Below are 19,367 nucleotides of genomic sequence, written 5' to 3'. Positions count from 1 at the left end.
AAATCACATAAAAATAACATTTAACTGTAGCTTTAGAGGTTTCCTGAATGGTATAGGTGGGACTGACTTCCCGAATGCTCTTGTGGAAGAACTAACGATGGCACAAGTATCTTGCTCTCTCCTATCTCATACATTCTAATGATATTTGCAGTATGAGAGGATAGCCTTGTGTAAGTAATGCTCAAAAGCTCTGGAAGTCAAGCAGAATGGTTGGCCACCTGCCAATGGCATAATTCTCTTGTGTTATGAATCATGGTATAGAAGTGATCTTTACAAATAGCAGACTGTTACAGTATTCTCACAAAAATGAACGTCTACAGTTATCCAGTTCCAGAACACAAAAATTCTTGAAAAAGGCATGCAGTGGGCCATCTCTATATACTTAAATTCCTTGCAATAGTCTCACTTGAAGGCTAACCTAACAGTCACCCTTCAATTTTGCAGCAAATATTTTTGCCTGAGGTAGGTCAGCACCTAACATGTTAGGTAGTACATTTGTATTTTTAAAAATCATACCATAATGTATGCATACCCTTGCTGCATTTTTTACTCCATCACACAATGCTATTATTTTGCAACTGTAAAACATGCTGATGATTTTCGGAAATGCAGGGAAACTATTTTGTGTTAGCCATTGCACTCACTTTTCTGCATGTCTTTACTCTGACACTACTTTTTGTACAATGGTCCTTCCTTGCAAATGGATGTCTGCTCCAGTGGGACCAGCTCCATAGCAACTGAATAAATACAGAAATAAAACAAGGTGCACACACTGTGCTTACTGGATATTTTTTATGAAAATAGGCTACTAAATGTGGAGACAGAAAATGCACAGCAGACTGCTTAACTGACAATGACTGGATAGTGATGTACAATGTTTGCAACTATAGTTGTTTCAGTGGTGTCTGTGATGTACAGTGTTATAAAAACAAACATTGACGCCACTTTGGTTGCATTTATATAAATGTAAGGCTGCCTATGTCATACATGATAATTTAATATAGATGTTTATTGGGAAAAAATAACAGACTGCTTCATTCTATGAAGGAAGATTAAGCAGGAGTCATCTGAACCTGATGGACCATGCACTTTTTTTGTGACAAAATGTAAAACATGGCAAATAGTGATGATAAAACATGAAAATCAGTGTACATAACACCTACAAAGTAACCAATTATAACTCCTGCTAATTCAGATAGCTCAGACACTGTTAACTACGCATTCATAATGAATTACAACAATTCAAATCCCAAAAGAACACACTGGAGCCACTTAAGAAATATAATCAAACTATTGAACAACATGCTTTTCCAATAAAATTCAGTCTGAATATAAGAGTTTATTGATATACTTTGTAACAAAAGTAGTCATTCTGGTACTGCAGGTCTGTTATTTTAAGGAAACATTCTATGTACAGGAAAATGGTAAAAATCAAACTAGATCACAATAGGCAGAAGACAAATGCCCATACTAAAACCATCTTCAGACCGACTCACAGAGCTTGAATTTTGGAGTAGGCAAGAAGTTCTGGATGGTCCTAAGGCAATGCTTCTTAAATATCCTTAATAACTTCTTCCAGCTCTTCCTTGGTAAACATGTGGAACGTTTTCCCTGGTTCTACGGTTGCCAGCTTAAAAAAACAAGAACACAACAGTTAACAACCCAACCCAAAACCATCACTGTTTAAAATAGAATTCAAACTCTGTTTCTGACCATTATCATGGCAATTCACTGATAACACTTAAGGTCTTTAAAAGGCGGGGGGGGGGGGTACATCAAAGGTTTTCAAGTTGGAGACCAGTCCTGGCAATGCCATAACATTAAGAGCCAGAATGTATTAACAGCTACTCTGCAGCACAGTTACGAGGTACACAATATTGACTCCCCAATATACATACTAAAAGTGTTATGAGAAGTAGGAAGCTAGCATTAGGCACTATTTTGCACTTACTCCATCTCTAAACTACTATATCTAACAAAAAAAATGAGTGAATTAGGTAAAAAAGTATATTTGATCATAAAGCTGATGACTGTGTATCTTGAGCCATCTAAACAAGGAAAGCACATTAAAGTAATATTTGCTACAATTATAGGGCTTTTAATTTCTTTCTTGCAACTCCCGAAATGAAACAAAAGGTGAACTTCAGCATCCGTTATTTTCAGAGGGTTCTGGAAGGAGAAAACTTGACAACTGATGAGCATCATAAATGTACAAATGCCTTTCCTCAAGCATTCCAAGAAAAAAAAAAAGGACAAAAACATTTTAATGTTCTTTAATGTGCAAATCTATAGCATTAATTCCATTCTAGAACGTCTGCAGGGGTTACATTTTCAGCAGCCGTAAAAAGACACTAATTTCATAGTAATGTACAAACACACCATGGCAGATGCCTTTTGAAAAAAAAAAAAAAATTAATGTGTTTGTTACACTTTAGTTTACGTAGTGGTGAGTTAGAACTCCCAACAACCCACTCTTACATGAAAACATAACTGGACTGCAACAATAAAATGGACACAAAAAGCTCTTTCATATTCTGTCTTTAATGACAGGAATAATTTTTGCAATTTGTAAATCTTGATAACACTAAACTTTACGGGCATGTAAATACAGATAATGACAGAAGACCATTTACAGTCTATAGGCTATTCAAGTGCTGTAACTATCCCCTAAGCAGTTGCCCATCTCTACTTGGTCACCCGCACTCTACTAGGTGCCCATCTCTCTATCTCAAATACTTCTTTTAAGTCAGCCTTCAATCATCCCTTGTAGTGGCCAAGCAATCCTTTGTGATGGAAAGGAGAATGCATCCACCATGAACTCCCCCTGGCCTGCTGTACCAAGCAAAAGTGGGGAAAGCACCATGTTATTCTGAGTGGCGAATCGGTCTGCCTTCGGAATGACCCACTTCCAGAAAATCAAGTCAGACAATGTTCATGGACACCACTACAACAGGCTGGGAAATCTGGAAGCACATTTACCTCATCCAAAACTTGAACTGCTGAGAGTGTGATGCCTGTAAGGCCCACAAGCCAGATGACCTCTTTGGAAAGAAATAATGACTGCATTCATCCTGCATGTTTACAAAGAATATGACCGGCTGCTGGACTGAATTAGGAAGGGCACTGGAAGCAACTTCCTGTCCAAGACCTTTATGGCCTGGACAGCTGCTCATACTTCCAGATGGAGAATGTGGAACCTCCTCTAACCTTCAAACCATGCAGTAGATGAAGCAAGTTCCCCACCTCATCAGCAAAGCATCTATTTTTAAAACCTGTAGTTGGTCCATTTTCTGTTATTAGAATAATCCAGATTCAGACTTGCTGTATTCAGGACTGTATTGGAGTTTGAGTTGTCCAGACCTTTCTGTGATAGAGGGAAGCCTTTCTGCTTATCAGTGGGAGTGTTAAGCACTAAGAAGCCTATCTTACCGCTAGAGGAGTGTTTCCAGCTCTGAAATTGTACCTTATTGGCAGTTTTGGGCTGCATTCTATCCCTTTTAACTTTCTGCCTTAAAAACACATGTTTGTGCTTGGTTTAGCTCTGCGGATCCTGTTTTGGCATCCTGCAGACTACAAGAGCAGCAGAAAGGAGAAAGAAAGACTTTGGTTGATTCTAAATACTTCCGTTTACTTACTCTTGCTTAAATTTGCTTACTGCACTTTATTTTAGTAATTTTATATGTTACTGAATTTACTGTTTCTTGGCTACACACTCAAGTGCGCTAGCCTGCTCTGTGTTTAGTGAATTTATTGCTGTCTTAAGTTTATTTATTGCGATTTTCCAAAAAAAAAAAAAAAAAAAAAAAAAAAAAAAAAAAAAAAATTCTATCTTGTTTGCTCATTTTCCCGCCGTTTTCTGTTACTAGAATAGATTCAAACTTACTATATTCAGGACTGTATTAGAGTTTCTGAGTTGCCCAGACCTTCCTATGATAGAAGGAGGCCTTTTGCTCATAAGTGGGGTGGTAAGCACTGAGCAGCCTTTCTACCGCTAGAGGAGTGGTTCCAGCTCTGAAACTGTACCTTTTTGGCCGTTTTGTGCTGCAGTCTATCCCTTTTAACTTTCTGCCTTAAAAACGCACAGTGCTGCTAAGCTAGGGTAAACTATTACCGGTGCCAGAAAGTGTACTCTTCAAATTTTCCCTTAGATCTTGCTAGTTCTCTTCTTTCCTGCACTTTAACTCAAGTCTAGCACTTGTTCAGACTTCTCGTAGCAATTACTGTAGCACACAAACTGCTACCAACACTAAACTTCCCATAAAAGAAACAGCCTCAGTTCTTAATTACACACCCCTCCAGGCTTGTCCAAAGGTCAGTTCCCTGTGCTTTCTCCTAGTAACCTGGTGAACCTGGGCATCCTGAGGCAATGTAGTAACTGCCTCATGTACACTGACAACCCTCTCCTCTTACCCCCCCAAAACTCAGACTTGCAAGAGGTGCACCTATATATCCAATTGAGAGCCACCGCGAAGCCATGCACTCTCCAGCCAAGACTGGAATAGCCAGTCAAGAGGAGAAGATCAACAATAGCACTACACCACAAGGAACACATAGCCACACACCCTCACAGCTATCGCATAACAACACAAAACACACATCTACCTTCGCGGAGGCTCTCAATAAAAACCTACTCAAACAACAGAGACCTCCAAGGCAGAAATGCATGCAACCACAGCACAAACCACGAGACACATAGCTCACACAAACAGTGTGCCAAACAACCTAAGCCCCTATGGCAAACCAACTTACCCAATACACTTGTCATAGATGACTCAATAGTAAGGCACACTGATGTCCCACTCACTAGGATGAATAAGGAGAAGGTAACGGTCAGCTGCTTGTCGGAGCCAGGATACGCCACATAACGCATGCACCCAGGTCACTCCACAACAGGTACATATATGACTATGTCGTTGTCCATGTTAGAGTGAATGACCTGAGACTCACCTCCCCGGACTACAGGAAAAATGACACTCAGATCATGTAGCCCAGGAGAGTATGTCCCTAGCCCTGAGTAGCATCTTACAGTCACCCAGAATGATATCTCAGTACAAACAAAAAAATGACCAACTTCAATAATTAGCTAAGTTTCTGGTGTAATTCTAAGGGGGTCCAGTACCTGTCTGCCTTGGATGACATGATCGACAGACCACGATGCTTTGCCACAGATGGCCTGCATCTGTCACCCCTGAGATTCCGTATACTGGCAAATGCCTTGCCACCCCTATAGTGCCTTTTTTAGGCAATGTCCAGAAGACCAAAATACCACTATAACAGCTACAAGCAAATTTAATCTGAGGGTTATGCTGCTCAACGCCAGAAGTCTAAATCTCAAGATGCACTCATTCCAAATGCTCCTTAAAATGGAGAACATTAACATTTGTGCAGTAACTGACACCTGGTTCAAGGCACCTGAAAGTACTCCAGTGCTACCACGCTATAACTCATACCACACCTTTCAGGCCCAAAATGTGGACCAAAGCTCTAAAGGCGGTGGTGTCTCCATATTCATAAAGGATATGCACACCTCCAGGCCAGTAGCTCAATATAATGCATCAGAGATACTCTAGGTACAACTAACACTGGGTAAGACTGCAGTCCAGGTTGTTCCCTACTACAGATCCCCTATCATGTCCAAAGACTCCCACTCCACATTCCTAAACACCCTGAAAATATTAAGGTCCAACACAACACACTGGGTGACTAACTACCCCTCCATTAACTGGGAAGACTACCCACACACAATTTTCTCAACGTTTCCTGGAATCCATTAATTCCAATGCCTTGGACCAGTTCATTCTTACCCCCACTAGGGGCAGCAACATCCTCAATCTGGTTATTACTAATATGGGCGACTGTTGCTCTACACCAATTGTCAACTCCTCCCTGGTCAGATCTGACCACAAGGTAGTCACCATGGATATCCACATCCCACCCACACCTCCTGCAAAGGTAATCACAGTAAAAAACTTTTCCAAAGCTAACTTTGGGCTTCTAAAAACTGAGGTGGGTAACTTCACAATGCCCATGCAAACAAATAAATGCAGGACTGCTGAATCATACTCCAATGCACTGTACGAACAAATGCATGGAATGGACCATTCCCTACAGAACCAAGACGCTCTCCTCCAAAAAAAAGGAAGCCAATCTGGTGGTCCCCTGCCATAAACAAACTCTACAACAGAAGGAAGAAACTGTTGCAGAACAAGGCGACGTCCCAAGACTGGAAAAACTCCCTTGTTAACCTAAACAAAAAGGAGATCCCTCTTCAAATCCTCTAAAGCTAGCTACGAAAACAAAACAGCAGCAGATACTAAAGACAACCACAAGACCTTCTACAGTTATGTAAAAAAATCTACAAGGCAATGCTCAGATCTGCTCTGAGCTACTACACAATATTATCTCCTATACTGAGCCAACAGACATTGCCAATATACTGGCCGACAGATTCAGTGCCAACTTTATCCCCCTCTCACCCCCTAAAGGGCCAATCACAATACCCGAGAAATGCCTAGTACCCAATATTACAGCTGCACAGGTTAAAAATCGCACTGTCCACGGCCAAGAATACAGCATCCATGGGACCTAACAATATCCCTGGCTGTGTTCTACATGAATTGCAAAATGAACTGGCACCACACCTGTGTGCCCTATTCAATCACAGCCTCACTTTAGGCTTTGTCCCCACCGAATAGCACAAAATAGCTACAGTCATACCACTCCACAAAAGGAGTGCAACTACAGACCCAGGGAACTACCGCCCCATTAGCCTGACGAGTCTGGTATGTAAGCTATGGAGCGCAACATCATGGACCTAATAAACAAGGACACAGGGAATCTCCAAACTCTAGACCCCACGCAGTTTGGATTTGTTAAGGGTAGATCGTGTCTGCTCAACCTGGTAGACTGCGAGACTGTCATCAGAGCTGTGGACAAAGGCAAGGAAGTTCACACAGCCTACCGCGATCTGGCCAAGGCCTTCAATACAATTCCTTACTCAAAAATCATAGATAAAGTCACTAAAATAGGCATCAACCCCTATGTCACAAGGGGAGTTGCAAACTGGCTTACTGATAGAATCCACACTGTGAAAGTAGAGGACTCCAAGTAAGACTACCAACCCAGTCACGAGTTGAGTCCCACAGGGTTTGGTCCTGGGTCCTCTCCCATTTAGCATCTACTTTTCTGAAGTCCAGGCCAAAACCAAGGGACTCTGGCTGACCAAGTTCACAGACTATTGCAAACTGGGAGCCACTATTAGCTCTCCAAATGATGCTGACATTCTACAGAAAGGCCTCACAGAGATCAATGACTGGTGTCAGAACCATGGCCTTAAGCTCAATGCTGAAAAATGTGTCATTCCCTTTGGGAAGAACACGGTACCCATGAAATACCACATCAATGGTAGCCCACTGAACACCAAAGGTGTTATGAGATCTGGGAACACAAGTGGAAAGCAACCTCTCCTTTGGCAATCACATTACCACTTCTATGTGGCACATTTCATTACAAAGGGTTTTGCATCCAGGAAGAAAGAGGTCATTGTCTCCCTCTACTCTTCCCTCATTAGACCAATTATGGAGTACAATGCCCTATTTGGCATGTACCTCACTAGACATATGCAACAACTAGAAAGACCACAAAAATACCTCACTAAAAGGATCCAAGGTCTTAAACACTTGCACTAGGCGGAAAGACTAAAAAAAAACTACAGGTTTTCTCTGTATCATATCTCTTACTTAGAGGCAATCTCTGCTTGACCTACAAAGCCATGCCAGACCCAGCACTGTTAAATATGCTACAGCTAAAGAAATCCCAATCCCTCCGTGCCACGTGCTCAAAAGACCTCAATCTCATTACCACAATCAAAAGAACTTGCTGGAGGGACAGGTTCCTAACCCAGAAACTGACAATGCTCTGGAACAGACTTCCCTTACACGGCAAGCAGAGTACCTCACTGGCCCTGTTTAAGAGAAATCTTGACGAGTGGATGGGAAATAGAAGATTCACCCCAGGGATCATTTCAGTGGCTCTGCTGGACAGAGGCATTGGGAAATAATGTCAGGCGGCACATTGCCAGGGAATTCTTTGGGCTAGGCTTGTAAGGGCTCTAGGGCCGTTAGGCTAGTACACTCCTATGAACCTGCAAGAACAAGATGTCCTCTATGAAAAAGGTGAGCACCACTTAACACTTCAGGGTCTGGAGACATGGCTCTGGAATCAGAAGACCTCTACAAAGCATGCTGGCTTTCTAATAGTCTGCAGTCAATTGCAACATGTGTTTAGGCAAGCAAATGGTGCCAAACAGGTCATCTATGTCAGCACTGCCAGCTGGTACATCAGTCCGGGAGCCTAGACCTTCAACAGGTTCTCACCTAATTACGAAACAACTTTATGGGGCCCTCTCTGAGGACAGGGATGACCAACAGTAGACAATGTCCATTTCTGTGCAAATGAACCCCAAAGCCTTCATGGATATTACTAAGGAGTCCCATGATGAGACCAAAAAGAGCCAGTTACTGAAGGCCTTACAGAGAACACTCTTCTATCACAGGCAATACCTTAGTAAACACTTTGGGTGGAACAGGGTGGTTAAGTTGTAGTAGCCTGAACTGGAAGTGATAACACAAAAACACTGGTAATGCCCAAGTATAACCACCACGATTTTATTAATGTTAACTGACTAAGCGCTTTCACCCTTGTAGGGCATCCTCAGAGTCAGTTTATCACAACTCATCACAGCCTTTAAAAATACAATTCAATTAACATTGTAATCAATTAACAATTAAATACAATAATTCTATTACTTGTGGTTAACCCTTGCTTTTCAACTTTGTTTTGCTTTACAGATTTTTTGGAACCAAATGCAAACATTTGTTTGTAATACAATGACTTTAAATCAAGTTTTGTTCAACCACAAAAATTCAGCAAGTATACAAATCAAAAAAATCCACTATTATTTTGTTGTTTCAAAAGTTTCAAATACATAATGCCTTGTATTTTAATATGCATGCTAAAGATACAGTGTAATTAATACCAGGTAGTGTACTTGCATCTAAACGTATTTGCCACAAACATTCCTTGACTTCTAGAATAGTTTTGTAATCACTGCCAAAATTTTTGATGTATAGTCTGTCTATAATAAAAAATATACATTTTTTGTAATTCATACAATCTTTACTATGGTTAAATAAGGAATTGGTTGACTTCCTATTTCTGATGTCCCTGTTGTGTTCCAAGATTTTTTGTCTTAATTTTCTTGTAGTCATACCAACACAGAAAGCTGGACAGGATAAACAGGTTGCTACGTATATAACCATGTTTGTGTTGCAAGTGCAATAACCAGGACTCTTCAAAGACCTCTTATAGTTGCCCACTTGGACATATGGACCATTGTTGATATATTTACAAGCTTTACAATTGCCACATTTGGCAATCCTAACTGGCCTTTGACTAGTAGGTATAGGTGTTCTCTCCAAAAATTCTTTAATATTCAGGCCCCTACTATTAATACATTTTGGACAGTCTCCTACTGTGTCTTGCATATCTGTGGAAAGTATGTTTTGCCATGTAGTTTGAATAATATCTTTAACCTTAGTAGCTATGGTACTGTATTGCAAAACCATACCTGTCTGGATGTCATTATCTTTACGTTGATGGACAGTACTGTTCACTCTCTCTCTTTGGTTGTCTAGTAAAATGGGTTTAAAATCTGTTCCCCTTCTTTGAATGATATCCTGTTTAACTAAGGTTAGTAAATCAGTAGGGTAACCTCGTTCTACAAGCAACCCAACTAGTGTATCAATTTCTTCCAGAAATCTGTTGTCTTCACTTACTATACGTGACACCCTGATCATCTGACCTTTTACTACATTCTTCTTAACATAATGAGGATGACAACTGTCATAATGCAAGAATGTGTTACTGTATGTCTTTTTCCTAAATAAGTTGGCTTGTATCACCCAGTCTTTAATATATATAACTGTAGATCTAAATAAGCAATGATGTTTCGTCCACCTAACTGGTAAATTTCAAGAACGTTGTAGTATGGTTATGGTAACCTATAAAATCATCTAACTCATATCGGGTGCCCTTCCAAAGAAACAGTATGTCATCCAAAAATCTTAGGTAAATAATCATTTTGGATCTATACACAGTTGTCAATACATATTTTTCCTCCCATTCAGCTAGTACCAAGGTGGCATAAATGGGCGCACATCTAGCGCCCATTGCAACTCCAGTAGATTGTTTGCAAAATTCACCCTCAAAGTGGATGTAGTTGTTTTCTAGAACAATGTGCATCAAGTCAACCAATAAACTTCTCTTCACCTGAAGTATATGACTATATTTAGCCAAACTGCTGGCAAACCAGTCTAGTCCAGTATCATGAGAACAAATTCACTATGTCCACAGTTGCAAACCAAAATTCCCCCATATTCGTGTCAGACAAAGTTCGAAGACAGTCCAAGCAATGCCAAGAGTCTTTCAATATATGTGATATGTTGTCAAGCGTGTTCTTACTAGTAATATCTATAAAAGCCGCTAATGGTTCCGTTTTTGATTTGAGTCTGGTTACCCAACTCAACTACTTATACTACAAATAACAGGGTTGACAACAATTTTTCTTAGTTTTTGTCATTTTTAGTTTTGGTTATCATTCTGTTTTTTATTTAATTTTTCTGTTATATCTACTAGAAAATTTACTATAAATGTTCATTGATTATTGGCGTTTTATGCGTGACACTACAAACTGTTTGATCTGGCATCTACAGAGATAATTTAAAGACTGGGATTGAACAAACACGTTTAGTGATATTTTTGTGTCACACAAGGTTTTTTAAACTTTATGTCTTTAAAGATTATTGTAGTTTAAAATTTTATTGTGGCACCAAGTGTTGATACATTATTTAAAGGTTTATGTTTTGTTGTTTCATGTGAAAGATTACAGTATACAATTTTTTACATGAATATATTTCTGACTAGGTAGAGTGAACATTACAAAAGACTATTCACTATTATTTTAGTAATTTACTACTTGATAGACGACTTCCCCTTTTAAGGGTGATCTCAATACCAGAGTTAAAGTATTTTAACCTGCATTGTGAAATGTAGTTTAATAGTTAGTTGTAACAGTTGTGGAGGTTACTACTAGCTTACCTTTATTATACTTTACTATAAGGACATTATTGTTATTATGGAACAACTAATGATCCAATACTTGGACTTATCCAGACAAATTATTTCTTTATTACAAGCCAACAAAAGTAATGAAAAGATTGATAGTTTGACTACCTCACAGGCTGAACCACACCACCAGGGACTATTGCAGACAGACAGAACGTTACTAACGTACCAAGGGTGGATAATAACAATGGGAATACTAATAGAACGGGAGGAGGGAGTAGAAGTACTAGAACTGACATGGCATCTTTTGACATAGAGAACTTTTTAATACCTCCTGTTTTAGGAGATGAAGCATTGAGGCTACAAAACCCTGATTTAGGGACACTCAATTCCCAGATATTAAAGTTTGAGAAACTAGCCAAAAAATACAAATCCTTGCAGATGGGCAATGTTTTTTTGGAGCGCTCCATTGAACTTAACCAAGTCCCTAGAGGCCTCAGGGTGTTTAAAGTTCCAATGGGAATTGAGGCTAATTCAGAAGCATATTGTAATATGCTGGTTATTTGACAGGACAGGTTTTGACTTAATGAGAACAAGAAGTTATGTACTCACCATAACGTTCGATGGATGTAGTCCATCTCGCCTCACATTCTTACCCGTGGGTTCGGAGCCGAATGTCTGCTCCGACTCGGCCAAAACTTTTCTAGCTCGAAGTCTTTCTATTGGCTGGGCTAAGATGGTATCCCATGCAGCACTGCTCTATATCCCCAGATCTAGTTTGCTGCGAACATCAGCACTCATTCTCCATGCATAACAACTCCCAAGGAAAGGAAGAACAAACCAAGAATGAAGGGAGCTCTGAAACCAGACCTACCCTCCAGATCCTCCAGGAAGGGGGAAGGTGGGGGGGGGGTAAGAATGTGAGGCGAGATGGACTACATACATCGAACGTTATGGTGAGTACATAACTTCTTGATGTTATGTAGTCCAATCTCACCTACATTCTTACCCATGGGACAGCGTCCTTAGCACCTAAATCCTGGGAAGCTCAGTGGAAAATACTCCTGAGCACTGTGGAACCAAAAGAAGACATGCCCCTAGATACCACATCCAACTTGTAATGAGTAACAAAGGTGTGAGTAGATGCCCAAGTAGTCACAGCACAAATATCATCCATAGACGATCTGGCCTGAGAGGCTGCAGATGTAGATACAGACCGAGTAGAGTGAGCCTTCACCGGAAATGGCAAATCTTTACCCCCTGAGGAATAAACAAAGGAAATACAGCTGGAGATCCACCTGGACAGAGTGACTTTGGAAACAAGAGACCCCATTCTGTTTTCCGAAAAGGAAACAAACGATCAGATTTTTTGAGGTTTTTCGTTCTGTGCAGATAAAAACATAGTTGTCTGTGTACATCCAATTGATGGAATTTGAATTCTGCCTTGTTTGAGAACTGGGGAAAAAACACTGGCAATTCAATGGATTGATTAAGGTTACTGATTGACGCCACTTTGGGAAGAAAGGAGGGGTTCGGTCCAAGAGAAACCCTGTCCTTATGAAAAATCAAGTAAGGGGGTTTGATTGATAGAGCTTGAATCTCTGAAACGCGTCTGGCTGACGTGATGGCTACTAAAAAGACAGTCTTCCAGGTCAAGAATTTTAAATCACAAGTAGCTGCAGGTTCAAAGGGGGATGAAGTAAGAGCCTGCAGAACAAAGTTTAAATCCCAAGGCATGACAGGTTCTGATACTGGAGGATGAAGTAACAGAGTGCCCTTCAGGAAAGCCTTACAGAGTCTATGAGCCATCAGACTAGGCTAATTTGCGACATGAAAGGTAGAAATCGCCGCCAATTGGACTTTAATGGTGGCGGCTGCTGAGCCCTGGTGAAAAAGCATAGACAAGAACTCCAAAACAGATGAAATTGGAGCCGTGTAAGGGTCAATCCTTTGGGTATGAGCCCAAATTGAAAATCTCTTCCATTTGCTGGAATAAATCTTCCTGGTCGAGGGCTTATGAGAGGAAGATAAAATATGAACTACCTCCGGCGAGAAATGATGAAGCCTAACTAATGACGGAAGTGGAGTAGCCAGGCTGTCAACAGGAGGGTCCGCAGAGAGGGATGGAGCTGCCTTGACAAGTGTCTCAGTAAGTCTGGTTGTGTTTCCATAATCCAAGGAGCGTCCATGAGGTAGGGATGGAGAAAGGGGAACCAAATCTAATGAGGCCAGTGTGGGGCAATCAGAATCATTCTGCTTCCCAAGGATTGCGCTTTCTGAATAACCTCTGACAGCAAGGGGACCGGAGGGAAGGCATATAGCAGACCGGAGGGCCAATCGTGGACTAGAGCGTCCCTGGGTGACTCCCCCTGAGGGGGGATCAACGTGAAGTAACTGCTGCATTTGGCACTGAATGGGCTGACAAAAAGGTTGCAACAAGACTGACCCCACCTGCAGAAGATCCGTTCTGCAACTTGACAGTTCAGGGACCACTCGTAAGGCATCAGAATAGCTCTGCTTAGCCAGTCTGCGATCACGTTGGACTTCCCGGGAATGTGCGTTGCCACCAGAAAACGTTGGGAAGACGGTGCCCACTGCCACACTCGCATGGCCTCTCTGCACAGGGGATATGACTTGGTTCCTCCCTGCTTGTTCAGATACCACACTACTGACATATTGTCCGAGTGGATTGCAATAGTCCCAAGAGGAAGAAAGCTCTGAAGTGCCTGCAACGCAAGTAGCACAGCTCTCATCTCCAGGACATTGATATGCAGATGCATCTCGTGCTCTTGCCACGTGCCTTGGACTGTCCTGCCTAGATAATACCCCCCCCCCCACCTCATCTGGGAGGCATCCATGGTCATTGTGGCAATCGGGGGCGCTGGAACAAAGGGCTTTCCCCGAGTCCAGATTGTTGGTGCGAAGCCACCAACTGAGATCCTGTTTGCACCTGTTCATAAGTAGAATAGGGTGAGAAAAAGGAAGATGTTGAAGAGACCACTGGGCAAAGAGAAGCCACTGAAGGAGTCTCATATGTAACCTTGCTAGAGGAACTAACATAATCGTTGCGGCCATAGTCCCCAACAGTTGGAGAACTCATCTTGCCTTCATTCTTCTCAGAGGGAGCAGGGCGTGAACTTGTTGTAGGGCTCTGATTCTCTCCTGTGGTAAAAATGCCCACATGAGGACGGTGTCTAGTTATGCACCTATAAAAGTGACACCCTGTGAGGGCAACAAGGCAGATTTTTCCCAGTTCAATGTTATGCCCAACTGTTGACACAGATTTATAGTGGCGTCCCTGGTTTGAATTAGTAGATGCCTGGTGGTGGCAGTGTGGAGCCAGTCGTCCAGATATGGAAACACTTGGAATCCTTGAAATCTCAAGTGAGCAGTCACCGCTGCCATGCATTTGGTGAACACCCTGGGGACTGTGGTGAGACCAAAGGGCAGGGCTCGAAACTGAAAATGACTGGATCCCAGCCGGAAGCGTAGGTGATTCTTGGATGCCCTGTCCATTTTGATGTGGTAGTAAGCATCCTCAAGGTCGATGGAGCACATCCATACTTCTTTTCCCAACAATGGGAGAATGGACTGCAATGTGACCATTCGGAACTTGGACTTTTGTACATGGTTGTTCAATCGGCTGAGATCTAATATGGGTCTCAGGTCCTCTGTTCTTTTCGGCACCAAAAAGAATCTTGAGTAAGTCCCTAATCCGATCTGGTCTGAGGGGACATGTTGGATGGCTCCTTTTTCTAGCAGCTTTGAAACTTCTGAAGCTGCGTAATCCCTTTGACTGGGTGGAACATCCGGGATTTTTCTGACTGGAGGGGGCTCTGAAGAAAAAGGAATGACATAACCTCTGGAAATTAGTCATAAAACTCATTAGTCCTGGGTGATGTTTTGCCAGGCCTCCAGGTATAATGAGATTCGACCCCCGACTAGCTCTGGAAATGCACAGTCGGGCCTCCCATCAGGAGCAACGGTAAAGAGAACCGTGAAAGGAATTGCGGTCTCCCGAGTTGCGGGGGCCTCCTCTGCCTCTAGTGCGGTGTCTCCCTGAATAACCCCTCTCCTCCTCTGCCTCTGGAGGGGGAATCACCTTGTGCACCGGGAAAAAACCTCCGTGATTTCTTGAACTACATTTTTCCACCCCTCTGGGCCTTGGGATAAGGCCTAGAGGGAAGGGAAAAACGAACTCCTACAGCAGACAGAGTTTTTCCCTCCTGCTCATACCTGGTGAGGGTGTCTTTCACCTTGGTTCTGAACAAAGAGGAACCATCAAAAGGGGCGTTGGTGAATGAAGATTTGAAGGCCTCCGCGAAATGACAAAGGCGCATCCAGGCCTGTCTTCTAAGGTCGACTCCTGAACTTGCTGCCCTACTCACTCCCTCGGCTGCATATGAAATCAGCCTCATGGAGGAGTTAACAATGGAATTGAGGGTAGACATCTGGGCGTTAACCATCTGGGTCATCACCTCAGAAACGTTACCAGTGAGAGTATCTCCAAGCTCCTTGAGGAGATCTCTCTGGAGCCGTGTAAAGTATGATAAATAATTCAGTGACCGTAAGGTAAAGGTCGCTGAAGAGAGGGTACGCTTCCCGTACTAGTCCATGCTCCTAGACTCCTTGTTAGGATGGACGGTAGAAGAACTCTCGGCTAATTCCTTCTGAGTGGCCGCTGCCACCACCATGGCATCCACAAGGACTCCCTTGGACAGAAACTCCTTACCCAGGGGAGCAGACAGAAATTTATTGCGTCTCCTGGGGACTGGTTCCACAGAGTCAGGGTTCTCCCACACCCTTCGACAAATCAAATCCAGGAGCTCAAAGGGTGGAGACACCCAGGAGGCAGAGGGCTGAGAACCGAAGGCCTTCAGGAAGACCGACTCCTCCTCGGAGGGGGCTTTGGACGGCCAGTCACCCCTTTGTTTCAAGATCTCTAGGATGTCAGGTAAAGAAATATCCTCAGAGGATGACTTGGGGGATGCCTCAGATTCCTCGAGGTCAGTATCTGATGTGAGAGACTCATCCTGGGAGTCTATGCGCTTCCTCATGCAAGTTTTCTTTCTAGGGGGCTCCTCAGGCAAGCACTCTGGGGCCCTCAGAAACTTGGGGACCACTCATGGGGGTACCCTGAGGCCCTGGGGCTCCACTGTCTAAAGATAGGTGGTGATCAGAGACCCGCACCGGAGTAGTAGGGTACAGAATGACCAACCCACATGATGTCGCTGACGATCTGGCCAGCGCACTCCGCATGGCCTCAAAGGCTGGTCCCCCTGAGTCCGAGGAGCGACCAGCCTCCAAAGCCACGACAGGAGTCGGACTTCCCCGCGCCGAAGCACCAAGAGGGAGACTTAACAACCAAGAAATGTCCCGAAGCCTCTCCCTCGGGTCCGACTGAAGAATCCCGAGTCCTGAATCCCATGGACGGTGCCGACGGGGTTGGAGCTGACGTCGGCACCGATAAGCCAGGAGGGGAGATCGGAACCGACCTGGAGACATCACATGGAGCCGAGCACTCTGGCTCCGAAGGCTGGGATGCGCTCGGAGGAAATATCGAAGTAGGTTGCAGGATGGGCTCCGGAGTCGACTGGGACGGAGCCGAGAACAATTTTGCCAAGACCGGCGACTGAAGGAGTCTCTGCACCACTCTATCGACGTCCACATCCGATAATGTCCTGGAGAACAGGGAGGGAGATCGAGGCCTCCTCTCAGGTGATACTTGCCTATACTAGGCGATCGGCTCCGAATAGGTTACAAAATGACCGGTTCCATCACCACTGACACTTCCTGCGGCCCAGAGGACGGTGGAGTACAGGATGTCGAAGCTGATTTAGCTATTTTCTCCGGTGGCTCTGAAGAGACTGAGGAAGCCGGAGACCTCTTTTTTGATTTTGTGGTTTTAGCTTTAGAGCTGGAAGCAGTTTCCAGACCCTCTTCGAAGGAGGGTTTCAGAAGTCCCTTCAAAATCAACTTTTTCTTTCCTGAAGGACCCTAGGACTAAATGCATGACAGAAGCTGGATGACTCCTGGAGATGGATTGCTCCCAGACAATATACACAGACAGATTGTCCATCGGTAATGGACATTTTATAGCCACACTTTGAGCATTTCTTAAAGCCTGAGGGCTTGTGCTCCTTAGACTCTTTAGGCATCGTAACCAACTACCACCAATCACCAAGACAAAAAATTACAGGTACGGAACCAACTGGAAAAACAGTCAGACTTACACCACACTTAGGGCGGGAAAAAACTACCACTAACAAAAAACTAATGAACGATCCTCTGACACACACAAGAGCGGGGGTACGACTAAAACCTCTAATTTAAACGGTTTTGGACCAGAAAGTTTGTAACACAAGGAAGCAAGGGGACAGACTAGGTCCTCTAACTGAAACGGGCCTAGCCCGTTGGAATAGCTAGTGGGATACCACAGAAAATCACACACACACAACTTTTTTTACAAAAATAATAGCAAACGAACAACAGCTATTAAAATAGCTTTTTGTTTGCAATAAATTCTCTCAAGAAGAAGAAAAAAGGGTACTTAGCCACAGCCAAGAGCGAGACCATGTCTGAGCTACACGAGCGGCAAACGACATCTGGGGATACAGAGCAGTGCAGCATGGGATACCATCTTAGCCCAGCCAATAAAAAGACTTCGAGCTAGAAAAGTTTTGGCTGAGTCAGAGCCGACATTCGGCTCCGAACCCACTGGTAAGAATGTAGGCGAGATTGGACTACATAACATTAATTATTAGGGACAATACCAGTAGGCTCACTAATTTAAAGAATAAACTGGTTATATTAAAACAAAGTATTATAAACGACTTACTGTTTGAAAACAACAGAAGTAGGTTTGAGAGGATCATGATTGATCTTGACAAGTTTGTAAAAACTAGTATGGAAAGACAACAAAAGAAAATTTTAAGAGACACAAATGAATACAAAGAAAAGAGGGCCTACCCAACACCAAATACAAAGGAGGGCAACAGGGAATTGGATGTAAGGAGAGAGACACTTCAAACTGAGGTTGGAGAGGTTGAAGTGATACAGACAGATATAGAAGAGGGAACAGTTTTTTTTTTTTTTTTTTTTTTAGAGAACCCACCCCAGTTAAGGCGTTTGGATCGATTAAGGAATCGGGGTCAACCACAGAATTACTTGGATGAAAGAACACCTCAATGGCAGAATTTCCAGTCAAGAGGCAACTGGAGGGGTGGGGGATAGAGGAGGAACAACTTCAACAACAGCTTGTACAACAGACAGAACAACTACAATTGACAAAAAACTTAGATTTTATTTCTATTAACAATGATGGATCATTGGACAGCACGGACTTATTAGTCAATGCTGTCAATGACTTTTCTGTTGTTCCCTGGAATCGAAGTATTAACATTGGTATGAATGATGGTCCATGCATTTTTTGCGATGAATCATTCAACATTTACAATTATTCTGACTTGACAATTTCTGATAGTCATATGAGCCTAATGAAGAAAGGGTTCTCTTTTGTACAGAATTTCAAATATGATATTTGATATAAGCAAATGACTTATTAATTTGAAGTTAAGCAATTAAACTTAAAATTATTCTTTGGGAACAAGCCTACTATTGGCAGAGAGACACAGACATTTACAGTTAAAAGTAGTCTATTTATACCACCTTGTAACCCTTTGATATCAGTATTTGAACGTTTATGTGTTACTCAAATTAGGAGAATGATTGACAGTGGTGGTGCTGCGGTAGTGTTGTCGCCTCATAGCAAGACGTTATCCCATTTGATTCTCAGCTAGAGCGTCTTCTGTGTGGAGGCATACGTGAATGGGGCGGGCCTTCGTTGAAGGTTGTGCATCAGGGCTGGTAACCCGGTATGTAAAAATCCACTACCAATCATTAGCGGACCGGAGTTCCGCTGTGGCGACCCCTAACCGGGAAAAGCTGAAAGACACAAATTGACAAGGGGCCACCAATAAAAAGGAATTTAACATTTGCAGAAAAATTTTGTCTGAAGGAACTTTCATCTAATAGGCAGTACAGGGTCATGAAACCTGATAAAGGGGGCGGTGTAGCCATAATGGCGAACACAGACTATTCTTGGAATATGCAGAATATATTACATGACTGACACTTACGAACTGGTCCCTAAATTTGATGTTCAGAGGGCATATACAAAACTTGACTGGCAACTTCATGAATTCCTTTGTGAAGGAATAATTAATTATGATGAGTACAACTAT

At 42.7% G+C, this 19,367-nt stretch overlaps 1 protein-coding gene across 1 annotated transcript in view; it reads right to left on the bottom strand.

The window, feature by feature from the left end:
* Positions 1 to 1,319: 1,319 nt before the first annotated feature.
* Positions 1,320 to 19,367, bottom strand: part of PSMA5 (proteasome 20S subunit alpha 5) — a 241,901-nt gene continuing 223,853 nt past the window's right edge. The window contains 1 exon segment of the mRNA XM_044076882.1: positions 1,320 to 1,630. Within this exon segment, the coding sequence (XP_043932817.1) occupies positions 1,553 to 1,630 (78 nt within the window). The 3' untranslated portion in view covers positions 1,320 to 1,552.

This window comes from Protopterus annectens, chromosome 7.part0 (assembly GCF_019279795.1).
Source record: "Protopterus annectens isolate FY-2018-M chromosome 7.part0, PAN1.0, whole genome shotgun sequence".
Taxonomy (NCBI): Eukaryota; Metazoa; Chordata; order Ceratodontiformes; family Protopteridae; genus Protopterus; species Protopterus annectens.
Note: the sequence above shows the minus strand (reverse complement) of the source record. Positions and strands in the feature narration are given on the sequence as shown.